Source organism: Oncorhynchus keta, chromosome 8 (genome assembly GCF_023373465.1).
Source record: "Oncorhynchus keta strain PuntledgeMale-10-30-2019 chromosome 8, Oket_V2, whole genome shotgun sequence".
Lineage (NCBI taxonomy): Eukaryota > Metazoa > Chordata > Actinopteri > Salmoniformes > Salmonidae > Oncorhynchus > Oncorhynchus keta.
Window position 1 is genome coordinate 38,964,150 of NC_068428.1, and position 18,350 is coordinate 38,982,499.

At 50.3% G+C, this 18,350-nt stretch overlaps 1 protein-coding gene across 2 annotated transcripts in view; it reads right to left on the minus strand.

Annotated features, from left to right (window-relative positions):
* Positions 1-18,350, minus strand: part of ism2b (isthmin 2b) — a 114,632-nt gene that overhangs the window by 5,001 nt on the left and 91,281 nt on the right. The window contains exons 3-4 of one of the 2 annotated variants that reach the window (XM_052524161.1): positions 13,780-14,071; positions 8,666-8,875 (exon numbers count right to left, since the gene is read on the minus strand). In XM_052524161.1, the coding sequence (XP_052380121.1) occupies positions 8,666-8,875; positions 13,780-14,071 (502 nt within the window). The remainder of the gene's footprint in view (positions 1-8,665; positions 8,876-13,779; positions 14,072-18,350) is intronic. The other variant, XM_052524162.1, reaches the window with a different exon arrangement.

The following is an 18,350-nucleotide window of genomic DNA, read 5'->3' on the forward strand; positions in this document are numbered from 1 at the left end:
TCTGCCCTGCTCTGTTCTGCCCTGCTCTGTTCTGCCCTGCCCTGTTCTGCCCTGCTCTGTTCTGCTTTGTTCTGCCCTGCTCTGTTCTGTCCTGTTCTGTTCTGCCCTGCTCTGCTCTGTTCTGTCCTGCTCTGCTCTGTTCTGTTCTGTCCTGTTCTGCCCTGCTCTGTTCTGTCCTGCTCTGCTCTGCTCTGTCCTGCTCTGCTCTGTTCTGCTCTGTTCTGTCCTGCCCTGCTCTGTTCTGTCCTGCTCTGTCCTGCCCTGTTCTGCCCTGTTCTGCCCTGCTCTGTTCTGTTCTGCCCTGCCCTGTTCTGCCCTGCTCTGTTCTGCCCTGCCCTGTTCTGCCCTGCTCTGTTCTGCCCTGCTCTGTTATGTTCTGCTCTGTTCTGCCCTGCTCTGTTATGTTCTGCTCTGTTCTGCTCTGTTCTGCCCTGCTCTGTTCTGCCCTGCCCTGTTCTGCCTTGCTCTGTTCTGTTCTGCTCTGTTCTGCCCTGCTCTGTTATGCCCTGTTCTGTTCTGCCCTGCTCTGTTCTGCTCTGCTCTGTTCTGCCCTGCTCTGTTCTGCCCTGCCCTGTTCTGCCCTGCTCTGTTCTGCCCTGCCCTGTTCTGCCCTGCCCTGTTCTGCCCTGCTCTGTTCTGCCCTGCTCTGTTATGTTCTGCTCTGTTCTGCCCTGCTCTGTTATGTTCTGCTCTGTTCTGCTCTGTTCTGCCCTGTTCTGCCCTGCTCTGTTCTGCTCTGCTCTGTTCTGCCCTGCTCTGTTCTGCCCTGCTCTGTTCTGCCCTGCTCTGTTCTGCCCTGCTCTGTTCTGCCCTGCCCTGTTCTGCCCTGCTCTGTTCTGCCCTGCTCTGTTATGTTCTGCTCTGTTCTGCCCTGCTCTGTTATGTTCTGCTCTGTTCTGCTCTGTTCTGCCCTGTTCTGCCCTGCTCTGTTCTGTTCTGCTCTGTTCTGCCCTGCTCTGTTCTGCCCTGCTCTGTTCTGCCCTGTTCTGTTCTGCCCTGCTCTGTTCTGTTCTGCTCTGTTCTGTTCTGCTCTGTTCTGTTCTGCCCTGTTCTGTTCTGCTCTGTTATGTTCTGCTCTGTTATGTTCTGCCCTGCTCTGTTCTGCCCTGTTCTGTTCTGCCCTGTTCTGTTCTGCCCTGTTCTGTTCTGTTCTGTTCTGCTCTGTTATGTTCTGCTCTGTTATGTTCTGCCCTGCTCTGTTCTGCCCTGTTCTGTTCTGCCCTGTTCTGTTCTGCCCTGTTATGTTCTGCTCTGTTATGTTCTGCCCTGCTCTGTTCTGCCCTGTTCTGTTCTGCCCTGTTCTGTTCTGCCCTGCTCTGTTCTGCCCTGCTCTGTTATGTTCTGTTCTGTTCTGTTATGTTCTGCCCTGCTCTGTTCTGCTCTGTTCTGTTCTGCTCTGTTATGTTCTGCCCTGTTCTGTTCTGCCCTGTTCTGTTTTGCCCTGTTCTGTTCTGCCCAGCCCTGTTCTGTTCTGTTATGTTCTGCCCTGTTCTGTTATGTTCTGCCCTGTTCTGTTCTGCCCTGTTCTGTTCTGCCCTGTTCTGTTCTGTTCTGTTATGTTCTGCCCTGTTCTGTTATGTTCTGCTCTGTTCTGTTCTGCCCTGCCCTGCTCTGTTCTGTTCTGCCCTGCTCTGTTCTGTTCTGCCCTGCTCTGTCATGTTCTGCCCTGTTCTGTTCTGTTCTGCCCTGTTCTGTTCTGCCCTGCTCTGTTCTGCCCTGCTCTGTTCTGCCCTGCTCTGTTCTGCCCTGCTCTGTTATGTTCTGCTCTGTTCTGTTCTGCCCTGCTCTGTTCTGCCCTGCTCTGTTATGTTCTGCTCTGTTATGTTCTGCCCTGCTCTGTTATGTTCTGCCCTGCTCTGTTCTGCCCTGCTCTGTTATGTTCTGCTCTGTTCTGTTTCTGCCCTGTTCTGTTCTGCCCTGTTCTGTTCTGCCCTGTTCTGTTCTGCCCTGTTCTGTTCTGCCCTGCTCTGTTCTGCCCTGCTCTGTTCTGCCCTGCTCTGTTCTGCCCTGCTCTGTTATGTTCTGCCCTGTTATGTTCTGCCCTGCTCTGTTCTGTTCTGCTCTGTTCTGTTCTGCTCTGTTATGTTCTGCCCTGCTCTGTTCTGCCCTGCTCTGTTCTGCCCTGTTCTGTTCTGCCCTGTTCTGTTATGTTCTGCTCTGTTCTGTTCTGCCCTGTTCTGTTCTGCCCTGTTCTGTTATGTTCTGCTCTGTTCTGTTCTGCCCTGCTCTGTTCTGTTCTGCCCTGTTCTGTTCTGCCCTGTTCTGTTCTGCCCTGTTCTGTTCTGCCCTGTTCTGTTCTGCCCTGTTCTGTTCTGCCCTGTTCTGTTCTGCCCTGTTCTGTTATGTTCTGCTCTGTTCTGTTCTGCCCTGCTCTGTTCTGTTCTGCCCTGTTCTGTTCTGCCCTGTTCTGCCCTGCTCTGTTCTGCCCTGTTCTGCCCTGTTCTGTTCTGCCCTGTTCTGTTCTGCTCTGTTCTGTTCTGCTCTGTTCTGTTCTGCTCTGTTCTGTTCTGCTCTGTTCTGTTCTGCCCTGTTCTGTTCTGCCCTGTTCTGTTATGTTCTGCTCTGTTCTGTTCTGCCCTGCTCTGTTATGTTCTGCTCTGTTCTGTTCTGCTCTGCTCTGTTCTGTTCTGCTCTGTTCTGTTCTGCTATGTTCTGCTCTGTTATGTTCTGCCCTGCTCTGTTCTGCCCTGTTCTGTTCTGTTCTGCTCTGTTCTGTTCTGCTCTGTTATGTTCTGCTCTGTTCTGCCCTGCTCTGTTCTGTTCTGCTCTGTTCTGTTCTGCTCTGTTATGTTCTGCCCTGCTCTGCTCTGTTCTGCTCTGTTCTGCTCTGTTCTGCTCTGTTCTGCTCTGCCCTGCTCTGTTCTGTTCTGCTCTGTTCTGCCCTGCTCTGTTCTGCCCTGCTCTGTTCTGCCCTGCTCTGTTCTGCCCTGCTCTGTTCTGTTCTGCTCTGTTCTGTTCTGCTCTGTTCTGTTCTGCCCTGTTCTGTTCTGCTCTGTTATGTTCTGCTCTGTTATGTTCTGCCCTGCTCTGTTCTGCCCTGTTCTGTTCTGTTCTGTTATGTTCTGCTCTGTTCTGTTCTGTTCTGTTCTGCTCTGTTATGTTCTGCTCTGTTATGTTCTGCCCTGCTCTGTTCTGCCCTGTTCTGTTCTGCCCTGTTCTGCCCTGTTCTGTTCTGCCCTGTTATGTTCTGCCCTGTTATGTTCTGCTCTGCTCTGTTCTGCCCTGTTCTGTTCTGCCCTGTTCTGTTCTGCCCTGCTCTGTTCTGCCCTGCTCTGTTATGTTCTGTTCTGTTCTGCCCTGCTCTGTTCTGTTCTGCCCTGTTCTGTTCTGCCCTGTTCTGTTTTGCCCTGTTCTGTTCTGCCCAGCCCTGTTCTGTTCTGTTATGTTCTGCCCTGTTCTGTTATGTTCTGCCCTGTTCTGTTCTGCCCTGTTCTGTTCTGCCCTGTTCTGTTCTGCCCTGTTCTGTTCTGTTCTGTTATGTTCTGCCCTGTTCTGTTATGTTCTGCTCTGTTCTGTTCTGCCCTGCCCTGCTCTGTTCTGTTCTGCCCTGCTCTGTTCTGTTCTGCCCTGCTCTGTCATGTTCTGCCCTGTTCTGTTCTGTTCTGCCCTGTTCTGCCCTGCTCTGTTCTGCCCTGCTCTGTTCTGCCCTGCTCTGTTCTGCCCTGCTCTGTTCTGCCCTGCTCTGTTCTGCCCTGCTCTGTTATGTTCTGCTCTGTTCTGTTCTGCCCTGCTCTGTTCTGCCCTGCTCTGTTATGTTCTGCTCTGTTATGTTCTGCCCTGCTCTGTTATGTTCTGCTCTGCCCTGCTCTGTTCTGCCCTGCTCTGTTATGTTCTGCTCTGTTCTGTTCTGCCCTGTTCTGTTCTGCCCTGTTCTGTTCTGCCCTGTTCTGTTCTGCCCTGCTCTGTTCTGCCCTGCTCTGTTCTGCCCTGCTCTGTTATGTTCTGCTCTGTTCTGCCCTGCTCTGTTATGTTCTGTTCTGCCCTGCCCTGTTCTGCCCTGCCCTGTTCTGCCCTGCCCTGTTCTGCCCTGCTCTGTTCTGTTCTGCTCTGTTCTGCCCTGCTCTGTTCTGCCCTGCTCTGTTCTGCCCTGTTCTGTTCTGCCCTGCTCTGTTCTGTTCTGCTCTGTTCTGCTCTGTTCTGTTCTGCCCTGTTCTGTTCTGCTCTGTTCTGTTCTGCCCTGTTCTGTTCTGCCCTGTTCTGTTCTGCCCTGTTCTGTTCTGCCCTGTTCTGTTCTGCCCTGTTCTGTTCTGTTCTGTTCTGTTCTGTTCTGTTCTGTTCTGCTCTGTTCTGTTCTGCCCTGTTCTGTTCTGCCCTGTTCTGTTCTGCCCTGTTCTGTTCTGCCCTGTTCTGTTCTGCCCTGTTCTGTTCTGCTCTGTTCTGTTCTGCCCTGTTCTGTTCTGCCCTGTTCTGTTCTGCCCTGTTCTGTTCTGCCCTGCTCTGTTCTGCCCTGCTCTGTTATGTTCTGTTCTGTTCTGTTATGTTCTGCCCTGTTCTGCTCTGTTCTGTTCTGCTCTGTTATGTTCTGCCCTGTTCTGTTTCTGCCCTGTTCTGTTTTGCCTGTTATGTTCTGCCCAGCCCTGTTCTGTTATGTTATGTTCTGCCCTGTTCTGTTATGTTCTGCCCTGTTCTGTTCTGCCCTGTTCTGTTCTTCCCTGTTCTGTTCTGCCCTGTTCTGTTCTGTTCTGTTATGTTCTGCCCTGTTCTGTTATGTTCTGCTCTGTTCTGTTCTGCCCTGCCCTGCTCTGTTCTGTTCTGCCCTGCTCTGTTCTGTTCTGCCCTGCTCTGTCATGTTCTGCCCTGTTCTGTTCTGTTCTGCCCTGTTCTGTTCTGCCCTGCTCTGTTCTGCCCTGCTCTGTTCTGCCCTGCTCTGTTCTGCCCTGCTCTGTTCTGCCCTGCTCTGTTCTGCCCTGCTCTGTTCTGCCCTGCTCTGTTATGTTCTGCTCTGTTCTGTTCTGCCCTGCTCTGTTCTGCCCTGCTCTGTTATGTTCTGCTCTGTTATGTTCTGCCCTGCTCTGTTATGTTCTGCTCTGTTCTGTTCTGCCCTGCTCTGTTCTGCCCTGCTCTGTTATGTTCTGCTCTGTTCTGTTCTGCCCTGTTCTGTTCTGCCCTGTTCTGTTCTGCCCTGTTCTGTTCTGCCCTGCTCTGTTCTGCCCTGCTCTGTTCTGTTCTGCCCTGCTCTGTTATGTTCTGCTCTGTTCTGTTCTGCCCTGCTCTGTTCTGCTCTGTTATGTTCTGCTCTGTTATGTTCTGCCCTGCTCTGTTCTGCCCTGCTCTGTTCTGCCCTGTTCTGTTCTGTTCTGCCCTGTTCTGTTATGTTCTGCTCTGTTCTGTTCTGCCCTGTTCTGTTCTGCCCTGTTCTGTTATGTTCTGCTCTGTTCTGTTCTGCCCTGCTCTGTTCTGTTCTGCCCTGTTCTGCCCTGTTCTGTTCTGCCCTGTTCTGTTCTGCCCTGTTCTGTTCTGCCCTGTTCTGTTCTGTTCTGCCCTGTTCTGTTCTGTTCTGCCCTGTTCTGCCCTGCTCTGTTCTGCCCTGTTCTGTTCTGCCCTGTTCTGTTCTGCCCTGCTCTGTTCTGTTCTGCTCTGTTCTGTTCTGCTCTGTTCTGTTCTGCCCTGTTCTGTTCTGCCCTGTTCTGTTCTGTCCTGTTCTGTTATGTTCTGCTCTGTTCTGTTCTGCCCTGCTCTGTTATGTTCTGCTCTGTTATGTTCTGCTCTGTTCTGTTCTGCTATGTTCTGCTCTGTTATGTTCTGCCCTGCTCTGTTCTGCCCTGTTCTGTTCTGTTCTGCTCTGTTCTGCTCTGTTATGTTCTGCTCTGTTCTGCCCTGCTCTGTTCTGTTCTGCTCTGTTCTGTTCTGTTCTGCTCTGTTATGTTCTGCCCTGCTCTGCTCTGTTCTGCTCTGTTCTGCTCTGTTCTGCCCTGTTCTGTTCTGCCCTGTTCTGTTCTGCTCTGTTCTGTTCTGCTCTGCTCTGTTCTGTTCTGCTCTGTTATGTTCTGCTCTGTTCTGTTCTGCCCTGCTCTGTTCTGCCCTGCTCTGTTCTGCCCTGCTCTGTTCTGCCCTGTTCTGTTCTGCCCTGCTCTGTTCTGCCCTGCTCTGTTCTGCCCTGCTCTGTTCTGCCCTGTTCTGTTATGTTCTGCTCTGTTATGTTCTGCCCTGCTCTGTTATGTTCTGTTCTGTTCTGTTATGTTCTGCCCTGTTCTGCTCTGTTCTGTTCTGCTCTGTTATGTTCTGCCCTGTTCTGTTCTGCCCTGTTCTGTTTTGCCCTGTTCTGTTCTGCCCAGCCCTGTTCTGTTCTGTTATGTTCTGCCCTGTTCTGTTATGTTCTGCCCTGTTCTGTTCTGCCCTGTTCTGTTCTGCCCTGTTCTGTTCTGCCCTGTTCTGTTCTGTTCTGTTATGTTCTGCCCTGTTCTGTTATGTTCTGCTCTGTTCTGTTCTGCCCTGCCCTGCTCTGTTCTGTTCTGCCCTGCTCTGTTCTGTTCTGCCCTGCTCTGTCATGTTCTGCCCTGTTCTGTTCTGTTCTGCCCTGTTCTGTTCTGCCCTGCTCTGTTCTGCCCTGCTCTGTTCTGCCCTGCTCTGTTCTGCCCTGCTCTGTTCTGCCCTGCTCTGTTCTGTTCTGCCCTGCTCTGTTCTGCCCTGCTCTGTTATGTTCTGCTCTGTTCTGTTCTGCCCTGCTCTGTTCTGCCCTGCTCTGTTATGTTCTGCTCTGTTATGTTCTGCCCTGCTCTGTTATGTTCTGCTCTGTTCTGTTCTGCCCTGCTCTGTTCTGCCCTGCTCTGTTATGTTCTGCTCTGTTCTGTTCTGCCCTGTTCTGTTCTGCCCTGTTCTGTTCTGCCCTGTTCTGTTCTGCCCTGCTCTGTTCTGCCCTGCTCTGTTCTGCCCTGCTCTGTTATGTTCTGCTCTGTTATGTTCTGCCCTGCTCTGTTCTGTTCTGCTCTGTTATGTTCTGCTCTGTTATGTTCTGCCCTGCTCTGTTCTGCCCTGCTCTGTTCTGCCCTGTTCTGTTCTGTTCTGCCCTGTTCTGTTATGTTCTGCTCTGTTCTGTTCTGCCCTGTTCTGTTCTGCCCTGTTCTGTTATGTTCTGCTCTGTTCTGTTCTGCCCTGTTCTGTTCTGTTCTGCCCTGTTCTGTTCTGCCCTGTTCTGTTCTGCCCTGTTCTGTTCTGCCCTGTTCTGTTCTGTTCTGCCCTGTTCTGTTCTGTTCTGCCCTGTTCTGCCTGCTCTGTTCTGCCCTGTTCTGTTCTGCCCTGTTCTGTTCTGTTCTGCTCTGTTCTGTTCTGCTCTGTTATGTTCTGCCCTGTTCTGTTCTGCCCTGTTCTGTTCTGCCCTGTTCTGTTATGTTCTGCTCTGTTCTGTTCTGCCCTGCTCTGTTCTGTTCTGCTCTGTTCTGTTCTGCTCTGTTCTGTTCTGCTATGTTCTGCTCTGTTATGTTCTGCCCTGCTCTGTTCTGCCCTGTTCTGTTCTGTTCTGCTCTGTTCTGTTCTGCTCTGTTATGTTCTGCTCTGTTCTGCCCTGCTCTGTTCTGTTCTGCTCTGTTCTGTTCTGCTCTGTTCTGTTCTGCTCTGTTATGTTCTGCCCTGCTCTGCTCTGTTCTGCTCTGTTCTGCTCTGTTCTGCCCTGTTCTGTTCTGCCCTGTTCTGTTCTGCTCTGTTCTGTTCTGCCCTGCTCTGTTCTGTTCTGCTCTGTTATGTTCTGCTCTGTTCTGTTCTGCCCTGCTCTGTTCTGCCCTGCTCTGTTCTGCCCTGTTCTGTTCTGCCCTGCTCTGTTCTGCCCTGCTCTGTTCTGCCCTGCTCTGTTCTGCCCTGTTCTGTTATGTTCTGCTCTGTTATGTTCTGCCCTGCTCTGTTCTGCCCTGCTCTGTTCTGCCCTGTTCTGTTCTGCCCTGTTCTGTTATGTTCTGCTCTGCTCTGCCCTGCTCTGTTCTGCCCTGCTCTGTTCTGCCCTGTTCTGTTATGTTCTGCTCTGCTCTGTTCTGCTCTGCTCTGTTCTGCCCTGCTCTGTTCTGCCCTGCTCTGTTCTGCTCTGCTCTGTTCTGCCCTGCTCTGTTCTGCCCTGCTCTGTTCTGCCCTGCTCTGTTCTGCCCTGTTCTGTTCTGCCCTGTTCTGTTATGTTCTGCTCTGTTCTGCCCTGTTCTGTTATGTTCTGTTCTGTTCTGCTCTGTTATGTTCTGCCCTGCCCTGTTCTGTTCTGCTCTGTTATGTTCTGCCCTGCTCTGTTATGTTCTGCTCTGTTCTGTTCTGCCCTGCTCTGTTCTGTTCTGCTCTGTTATGTTCTGCTCTGTTATGTTCTGCCCTGCTCTGTTCTGCTCTGTTCTGCTCTGTTATGTTCTGCTCTGTTCTGTTCTGCCCTGCTCTGTTATGTTCTGCTCTGTTATGTTCTGCCCTGCTCTGTTCTGCCCTGCTCTGTTCTGCTCTGTTATGTTCTGCTCTGTTCTGCTCTGCCCTGCTCTGTTCTGCTCTGCCCTGTTCTGTTCTGCCCTGTTCTGTTCTGCCCTGTTCTGTTCTGCCCTGTCCTGCTCTGTTCTGCCCTGCTCTGTTCTGCTCTGTTATGTTCTGTTCTGTTCTGTTCTGCTCTGTTCTGTTCTGTTCTGCCCTGCTCTGTTATGTTCTGCTCTGTTATGTTCTGTTATATATATATTTTTCCCAGGTGTAAATCGATAAAGTATATTCCACGTACCTGTGCCAAAAGGTTCAGTGCCATTCTCCATCTCGAAGGGGAAAGCTTTAGCCACAGTGTTGACATCGTCTGGACAAGGCTCCATGTCACATTTGGAGGCCTCTGTCAGGGTGCAGGAGTAACCACAGGACCGTATCCTTTTCCTCTCTCCATGACCACAGGTGACAGAGCACGGAGACCAGGCACTCCACTCCTCCGTCTCCTCCTTCTCTGTGGGGGGACAAAACAAAACTCATGATATTAAATTATAATGCATTTAGATGTATAATGTTTCTCCTATTTAAGCTGTTTTACATTTTATGGAGGTAACACACACACACACACACACACACACACACACACACACACACACACTTCTCCCCCATCACACGATTACTCTCTAATCAGTAAGAGATGAATTTCTCTCCCAGCTGTGGGATTTCCTAACTCGGCTCCATCCTAACTGTGTAGAACTCCAATTAGAAGCATTTGGCTGGTTCACCACCTGTGCTTAACAAGCTATCAAGGAAAAGGAAAACACCTTGAAAGGGTTCATTAGTAGTACTACTTATGTTGTTTTTGGGGGGAATCTGTACTTTACTATTTATATTTTTGATTACTTTTACTTTTACACTACATTCTGAAAGAAAATCATGTACTTTTTACTCCATACATTTTCCCTGACAGCCACAAGTTCTCGTTACATTATGAATGCTTAGCAGGACAGGAAAATGGTCCAATTCACAGACTTATCAAGAGAACATTCCTGCTCATCCCTTCTGCCTCTGGTCTGGAGGACTCACTAAACAGAGAACATCCCTGCTCATGCCTTCTGCCTCTGGTCTGGAGGACTCACTAAACAGAGAACATCCCTGCTCAACCCTTCTGCCTCTGGTCTGGAGGACTCACTAAACAGAGAACATCCCTGCTCAACCCTTCTGCCTCTGGTCTGGAGGACTCACTAAACAGAGAACATCCCTGCTCATCCCTTCTGCCTCTGGTCTGGAGGACTCACTAAACAGAGAACATCCCTGCTCATCCCTTCTGCCTCTGGTCTGGAGGACTCACTAAACAGAGAACATCCCTGCTCATCCCTTCTGCCTCTGGTCTGGAGGACTCACTAAACAGAGAACATCCCTGCTCATCCCTTCTGCCTCTGGTCTGGAGGACTCACTAAACAGAGAACATTCCTGCTCATCCCTTCTGCCTCTGGTTTGGAGGACTCACTAAACAGAGAACATTCCTGCTCATCCCTTCTGCCTCTGGTCTGGAGGACTCACTAAACACAAATACTTCATTTGTGAATTATGTCAGTGTGCCCCTGGCTATCCGTAAATGTAAAAAACAAGAAAATTGTGCCGTCTAGTTTGACTAATATAAGGAGTTTTAAATGTTTTATACTTTTACTTTTGATACTTAAGTATATTTAAAATAATACTTTTAAGTAGTATTTTACTGGGTGGCTGGGTCATTTTCTTTTAAGGTATCTTTACTTTTACTCAAATATGACAATTGGGTACTTTTTCCACCACTGTAGTTTTTCCACCACTGTAGTTTTTCCACCACTGTAGTTTTTCCACCACTGTAGTTTTTCCACCACTGTAGTTTTTCTACCACTGTAGTTTTTCCACCACTGTAGTTTTTCCACCACTGTAGTTTTTCTACCACTGTAGTTTTTCCACCACTGTAGTTTTTCTACCACTGTAGTTTTTCTACCACTGTAGTTTTTCCACCACTGTAGTTTTTCTACCACTGTAGTTTTTCTACCACTGTAGTTTTTCTACCACTGTAGTTTTTCCACCACTGTAGTTTTTCCACCACTGTAGTTTTTCCACCACTGTAGTTTTTCTACCACTGTAGTTTTTCCACCACTGTAGTTTTTCTACCACTGTAGTTTTTCCACCACTGTAGTTTTTCCACCACTGTAGTTTTTCCACCACTGTAGTAAACAGTGCTGCTGAGAAACAAAGCTAGATTTGGTTTAGATGTATTTACTGCACTGATGTAAGAGCCAGAAGCTAGACTGTAGACATTACAAGGAAAAGTAAATAACCTCTTCAAACTCCATCTAATCCCTTAACATCCACATTACTAATAGTGTCAAGTGAATTTATAGGAAAGTCTATTTTATAATTGTTTCCATGACAGAAAAATCCAAATCCATAACGAGGCTTTTCTATGTACAGTTGAATGCTCCTCTGGTCTAACCTTTCTCCCCTGGTCTAACCTTTCTCCCCTGGTCTAACCTTTCTCCCCTGGTCTAACCTTTCTCCTCTGGTCTAACCTTTCTCCTCTGGTCTAACCTTTCTCCTCTGGTCTAACCTTTCTCCCCTGGTCTAACCTTTCTCCCCTGGTCTAACCTTTCTCCCCTGGTCTAACCTTTCTCCCCTGGTCTAACCTTTCTCCCCTGGTCTAACCTTTCTCCCCTGGTCTAACCTTTCTCCTCTGGTCTAACCTTTCTCCTCTGGTCTAACCTTTCTCCTCTGGTCTAACCTTTCTCCTCTGGTCTAACCTTTCTCCTCTGGTCTAACCTTTCTCCCCTGGTCTAACCTTTCTCCCCTGGTCTAACCTTTCTCCCCTGGTCTAACCTTTCTCCTCTGGTCTAACCTTTCTCCTCTGGTCTAACCTTTCTCCTCTGGTCTAACCTTTCTCCTCTGGTCTAACCTTTCTCCCCTGGTCTAACCTTTCTCCCCTGGTCTAACCTTTCTCCTCTGGTCTAACCTTTCTCCTCTGGTCTAACCTTTCTCCTCTGGTCTAACCTTTCTCCTCTGGTCTAACCTTTCTCCTCTGGTCTAACCTTTCTCCCCTGGTCTAACCTTTCTCCCCTGGTCTAACCTTTCTCCTCTGGTCTAACCTTTCTCCTCTGGTCTAACCTTTCTCCTCTGGTCTAACCTTTCTCCTCTGGTCTAACCTTTCTCCTCTGGTCTAACCTTTCTCCTCTGGTCTAACCTTTCTCCTCTGGTCTAACCTTTCTCCTCTGGTCTAACCTTTCTCCTCTGGTCTAACCTTTCTTTCAGCTGCCTGGGTCTGCTGTGGTCTACAGGGATGAGTAAAGCTGCTTGGCTCTGCTGTGGTCTACAGGGATGAATAGAGCTGCCTGGCTCTGCTGTGGTCTACAGGGATGAATAGAGCTGCCTGGCTCTGCTGTGGTCTACAGGGATGAGTAAAGCTGCTTGGCTCTGCTGTAGTCTACAGGGATGAATAGAGCTGCCTGGCTCTGCTGTGGTCTACAGGGATGAATAGAGCTGCCTGGCTCTGCTGTGGTCTACAGGGATGAATAAAGCTGCCTGCCTGTGCAGCCAGAAGGCACTATGCTCTTTTCCCATCATGCACAAGGAGAAAACTGACTGAGAACTAAGAGAAACAAAAAACAATAGAGGCGTAAATGTTATCCACGTCCCGAAAGCCCCCGAATTCTTGAACAGGCTCAAAAGGCCTTGCCGCCTAGGGCCCAGGGCAGAGGGCCGAGTCGGGGTCTGGGGGGCCCGGAGGGGGGATGAAAGACCCAGCCGAATGGCCCCTGTCATCCCCTGTTCCCAATCTGCCCTCTAATTATACACAAGCAGTGGACTGTTTTGTCCATCCGGGGGAACAGGCTCATGCTGCCATTAGCGAGCGCATCAGGCCCATCTTCAAAAGAGAGCAGGCCTCCACAGCGAGATGCAAGTTGGGACCCAGTGTCCACTTCAAAGGCTGGAGCTCCACAATGGCCTGACGGTCGAGTGCTCGCAGAGCATAGCTCTCTCGCTCGCTCAGTCAGTACAGCCCTGTCACCCTGCCACAGTCCTCAGTCAGTACAGCCCTGCCGCAGTCCTCAGTCAGTACAGCCCTGCCGCAGTCCTCAGTCAGTACAGCCCTGCCGCAGTCCTCAGTCAGTACAGCCCTGCCGCAGTCCTCAGTCAGTACAGCCCTGCCGCAGTCCTCAGTCAGTACAGCCCTGCCGCAGTCCTCAGTCAGTACAGCCCTGCCGCAGTCCTCAATCAGTACAGCTCTGCCACCCTGCCACAGTCCTCAGTCAGTACAGCCCTGCCACCCTGCCACAGTCCTCAGTCAGTACAGCCCTGCCGCAGTCCTCAGTCAGTACAGCCCTGCTACCCTGCCACAGTCCTCAGTCAGTACAGCCCTGCCACCCTGCCACAGTCCTCAGACAGTACAGCCCTGCCACCCTGCCACAGTCCTCAGACAGTACAGCCCTGCCACCCTGCCACCCTGCCACAGTCCTCAGTCAGTACAGCCCTGCCACCCTGCCACCCTGCCACAGTCCTCAGTCAGTACAGCCCTGCCACAGTCCTCAGTCAGTACAGCCCTGCCACCCTGCCACAGTCCTCAGTCAGTACAGCCCTGCCACCCTGCCACAGTCCTCAGTCAGTACAGCTCTGCCGCAGTCCTCAGTCAGTACAGCCCTGCCACAGTCCTCAGTCAGTACAGCCCTGCCGCAGTCCTCAGTCAGTACAGCCCTGCTACCCTGCCACAGTCCTCAGTCAGTACAGCCCTGCCACCCTGCCACAGTCCTCAGTCAGTACAGCCCTGCCACCCTGCCACAGTCCTCAGTCAGTACAGCCCTGCCACCCTGCCACAGTCCTCAGTCAGTACAGCCCTGCCGCAGTCCTCAGTCAGTACAGCCCTGCCACCCTGCCACAGTCCTCAGTCAGTACAGCCCTGCCGCAGTCCTCAGTCAGTACAGCCCTGCTACCCTGCCACAGTCCTCAGTCAGTACAGCCCTGCCGCAGTCCTCAGTCAGTACAGCCCTGCCACCCTGCCACAGTCCTCAGTCAGTACAGCCCTGCCACCCTGCCACAGTCCTCAGTCAGTACAGCCCTGCTACCCTGCCACAGTCCTCAGTCAGTACAGCCCTGCCGCAGTCCTCAGTCAGTACAGCCCTGCCACCCTGCCACAGTCCTCAGTCAGTACAGCCCTGCCGCAGTCCTCAGTCAGTACAGCCCTGCCACCCTGCCGCAGTCCTCAGTCAGTACAGCCCTGCCACCCTGCCACAGTCCTCAGTCAGTACAGCCCTGCCACCCTGCCACAGTCCTCAGTCAGTACAGCCCTGCCGCAGTCCTCTCTCTCTCTCTCTCTCTCGACTTTGTCCTGCTATACAGACACTGTGCCACTTAGCGAACAAAAGAAAGCCTCACCATAGTAGCTCTGTGTGGCGTCCCAACCCTCGTTCCAGCGACCGCTAGGGAGGGGCTTTTCGCTACCATACTCCAACAGGTAATCTTCCTCGACTTCCTCTTCCTCTCCAGTCTCCTCCGGCACTGAGCGGCCCGTCCCATCCTCGCTGGAGTCAGCGTCTGTGTATCCCCAGAACAGAGGCCAGAACAGCTTCTTACCCCCCAGCCAGCCTACAGAGGACGAGGGGATCCAGTCCTTTATCAGATCCATCTCTAAGTCCATGTTAGGGTCGTCCACTACCTCAATGGTCACCTGGGAGGGAGGAAAGCAGAGCGAATCATTTAGAGAATGAATAATTTAGAGAATTGTGTTGCGGACGACACAACAGTGGTAGGCTTGATTACCAACAACGACGAGACGGCCTACAGGGAGGAGGTGAGGGCCCTCTGAGTGTGGTGCCAGGAAAATAACCTCACACTCAACGTCAACAAAACTAAGGAGATGATTGTGGACTTCAGGAAACAGCAGAGGGAACACCCCCCCCTATCCACATCGATGGAACAGTAGTGGAGAGGGTAGCAAGTTAAGTTCCTCGGCATACACATCACAGACAAACTGAATTGGTCCACCCACACGGACAGCATCGTGAAGAAGGCGCAGCAGCGCCTCTTCAACCTCAGGAGGCTGAAGAAATTCGGCTTGTCACCAAAAGCACTCACAAACTTCTACAGATGCACAATCGAGAGCATCCTGGTACGGCAACTGCTCCGCCCTCAACCGTAAGGCTCTCCAGAGGGTAGTGAGGTCTGCACAACGCATCACCGGTGGCAAACTACCTGCCCTCCAGGACACCTACACCACCCGATGTTACAGGAAGGCCATAAAGATCATCAAGGACAACAACCACCCGAGCCACTGCCTGTTCACCCCGCTATCATCCAGAAGGCGAGGTCAGTACAGGTGCATCAAAGCAGGGACTGAGAGACTGAAAAACAGTTTCTATCTCAAGGCCATCAGACTGTTAAACAGCCACCACTGCTGCCAACACACTGACTCAACTCCAGCCACTTTAATAACGGAAATTGATGGGAAATTATGTAAAATATATCACTAGCCACTTTAAACAATGCTACCTAATATAATGTTTACATACCCTACATGATTCATCTCATATGTATACGTATATACTGTACTCTATATCATCTACTGCATCCTTATGTAATACATGTATCACTAGCCACTTTAACTATGCCACTTTGTTTACATACATACTCATCTCATATGTATATACTGTACTAGATACCATCTACTGTATCTTGCCTATGCTGCTCTGTACCATCACTCATTCATATATCTTTATGTACACATTCTTTATCCCTTTACACTTGTGTCTATAAGGTAGTAGTTTTGGAATTGTTAGTTAGATTACTCGTTGGTTATTACTGCATTGTCGGAACTAGAAGCACAAGCATTTCGCTACACTCGCATTAACATCTGCTAACCATGTGTATGTGACAAATAAAATTTGATTTGAGAACCATTGTGGAAGCATGATATTGATATTGATTCTGTGGACATGCTAAGATAGCTACAACTAGTCCTTATATGGTCACAAAGTCTGCCAAAACTAAAATGTTGAACACTTACTTCACAAAAATACATACTTTTAATAAGAGGATGCACACAAAACTTAACATCTAAATGTCACTGGAAAGCCACAATGTAAGCAAGAGATGTTTACCAAATTCACTGACGACACATAAAACATACCTTTCAGAAGTATCAAGGGATTTACATGCCTAATTTCTAGCTCTGACTTAACCAGTCAGACATGAGATGGTCCGTGATGCACTCAGTCAGAAGATCCCACACGTAACCAGTCAGACATGAGATGGTCCGTGAGCACTCAGTCAGAAGATCCCACACGTAACCAGTCAGACATGAGATGGTCCGTGAGCACTCAGTCAGAAGATCCCACACGTAACCAGTCAGACATGAGATGGTCCGTGATGCACTCAGTCAGAAGATCCCACACGTAACCAGTCAGACATGAGATGGTCCGTGAGCACTCAGTCAGAAGATCCCACACGTAACCAGTCAGACATGAGATGATCCGTGAGCACTCAGTCAGAAGATCCCACACGTAACCAGTCAGACATGAGATGGTCCGTGATGCACTCAGTCAGAAGATCCCACACGTAACCAGTCAGACATGAGATGGTCCGTGAGCACTCAGTCAGAAGATCCCACGCGTAACCAGTCAGACATGAGATGGTCCGTGAGCACTCAGTCAGAAGATCCCACACGTAACCAGTCAGACATGAGATGGTCCGTGAGCACTCAGTCAGAAGATCCCACACGTAACCAGTCAGACATGAGATGGTCCGTGAGCACTCAGTCAGAAGATCCCACACGTAACCAGTCAGACATGAGATGGTCCGTGAGCACTCAGTCAGAAGATCCCACTACATCTCATTACACTGGTAGGCCACTACTGTATGACTCAACCTGTACGTTTGCTGACTCCCATAGTAGTTGTCAGCACCAGGCAACTCGGAGAGACCATAAGAGGGTAGAGCCTGCATGGGGTCATTACATCCAGCTCCAGCTAACCACATCCTGAACTGCCCTGAGTTGACCAGTAGATGGAACTAACCACCGTGGGATTGAGATGAGTTCAACGAAAGGACATGCTGAAGACATTGAGGCTAATCGCTGGAGGAATCACAGGAAAGGACATGCTGAAGACATTGAGGCTAATCGCTGGAGGAATCACAGGAAAGGACATGCTGAAGACATTGAGGCTAATCGCTGGAGGAATCACAGGAAATGGAAGAAGTGAAGGTGAGGATTGGAACTATTTATTCAATGTGAAAATAGTTACCGTCTTGTTCTGCTGAACTTGGCATTCATGCCAAGTAGAACCTCCTCACCACAGAATGTAATCAAGATAAAGGATCTCTATAATCACTGCTCTTCCCTGCTTTACCAGGGTGCAATGCATTGTTGGTAGAGCATATATATATATATTTTTTTTACCTTTTTAAAAATGTAACTAGGCAAGTCAGTTAAGAACAAATTCTCGTTAACAATGACGGCCTACACCGGCCAAACCCGGACGACACTGAGCCAATTGTGTGCCGCCCTATGGAATTCCCAATCACAGCCGGTTGTGATACAGCCTGGATTCGAACCAGGGTGTCTGTAATGACACCTCTAGCACTTCCAACACCAGGATTCTGGGTTTGATTCCCGGGACCAACCATATGTAAAATGTATGCATGCAGGACTGTAAGTCCCTTTGGATAAAAGTGTCTGCTAAATGTCATATATTATGTATATTTATTATTTATATTAGGCGAGCTTCCCCCGTACAAATGTAAATCGCTCTTGAGGGGCTAGAACAACATTATAAAAATACTATCAATATTCGTCACCACACCTGGATGTTGGGGTTCTGTGAGCTGATGTCTGCGTTGGCCAGCTCAGGAAGTTCTTCAGGTCCAGAACGAAGGGCTTGATCTCCTCAGGCTCAGGCTGGTGCAGAACCCCCTACGGAGCGGTGCTGGGAGTGGAACCACCTCCTCTTGTGGCGGTGCTCAGTGACAGGGGAGGCGGCTCTGGACCTGGTTCTGTTGCTCCAGGGCCCCCGGTCCATGATGGACCCCACTGATGGGCGGCTGAGCACGAGCCCGAGGAAAAAGATAGGACACCTCAATTAATCATCATGACGAAACACAGTGGACTGGACCGCTCTGAAGACCTTGATGACATTAATCATAAACAATACAGTGATTACTGGCTAGTTTAAGATACAAAGGTCACTTGCTTTTGCCCAGGAAAAACATTTGCACCATGCTATGACTTAGTGACAGAGCTCCTAGAAACCATTGGGGCAGCAGACCAACCAGCCAAACCCCGTCCATCCGTCTGCTTCTCATTTATTTCCCACAGCAGCCAGAGCCCTGGCATCCAGGCCTTTGACAAAGAGGAGCCTGTGCCAGATTCTCTAGTTTTAATGAGAGCACTTGAAGTCGTGGGACCCCTGGGATGGTGGGCAGGCTGGCCCTGTGTTTCAATCTGCCGTATCCTGCCATGCCCTAGGGCAGCAGGTAGCCTAGCGGTTAAGAGCGTTGGGCCAGTAACCGAAAGGTCGCTGGGTCAAATCCCCAAGCCTTGTGAAAGGCACTTGATCCTAATTGCTACAGGAACTCACTCTGGATGAGAATGTCTGCTAATAACTCAAATGTAAAGAATGTGCAGCTACACTCAACAGACAGAAGCCATAGGTCTCCCTAAGGTCCTCCTCCCTCTGTCTCTCCCTCTGTCTCTCCCTCTGTCTCTCCCTTTTCTCCTCCCTCTGTCTCTCCCTCTGTCTCTCCCTCTGTCTCTCCCTTTTCTCCTCCCTCTGTCTCTCCCTCTGTCTCTCCCTCTGTCTCTCCCTCTGTCTCTCCCTTTTCTCCTCCCTCTGTCTCTCCCTCTGTCTCTCCCTCTGTCTCTCCCTCTGTCTCTCCCTTTTCTCCTCCCTCTGTCTCTCTCTCTGTCTCTCCCTCTGTCTCTCCCTCTGTCTCTCCCTCTGTCTCTCCCTTTT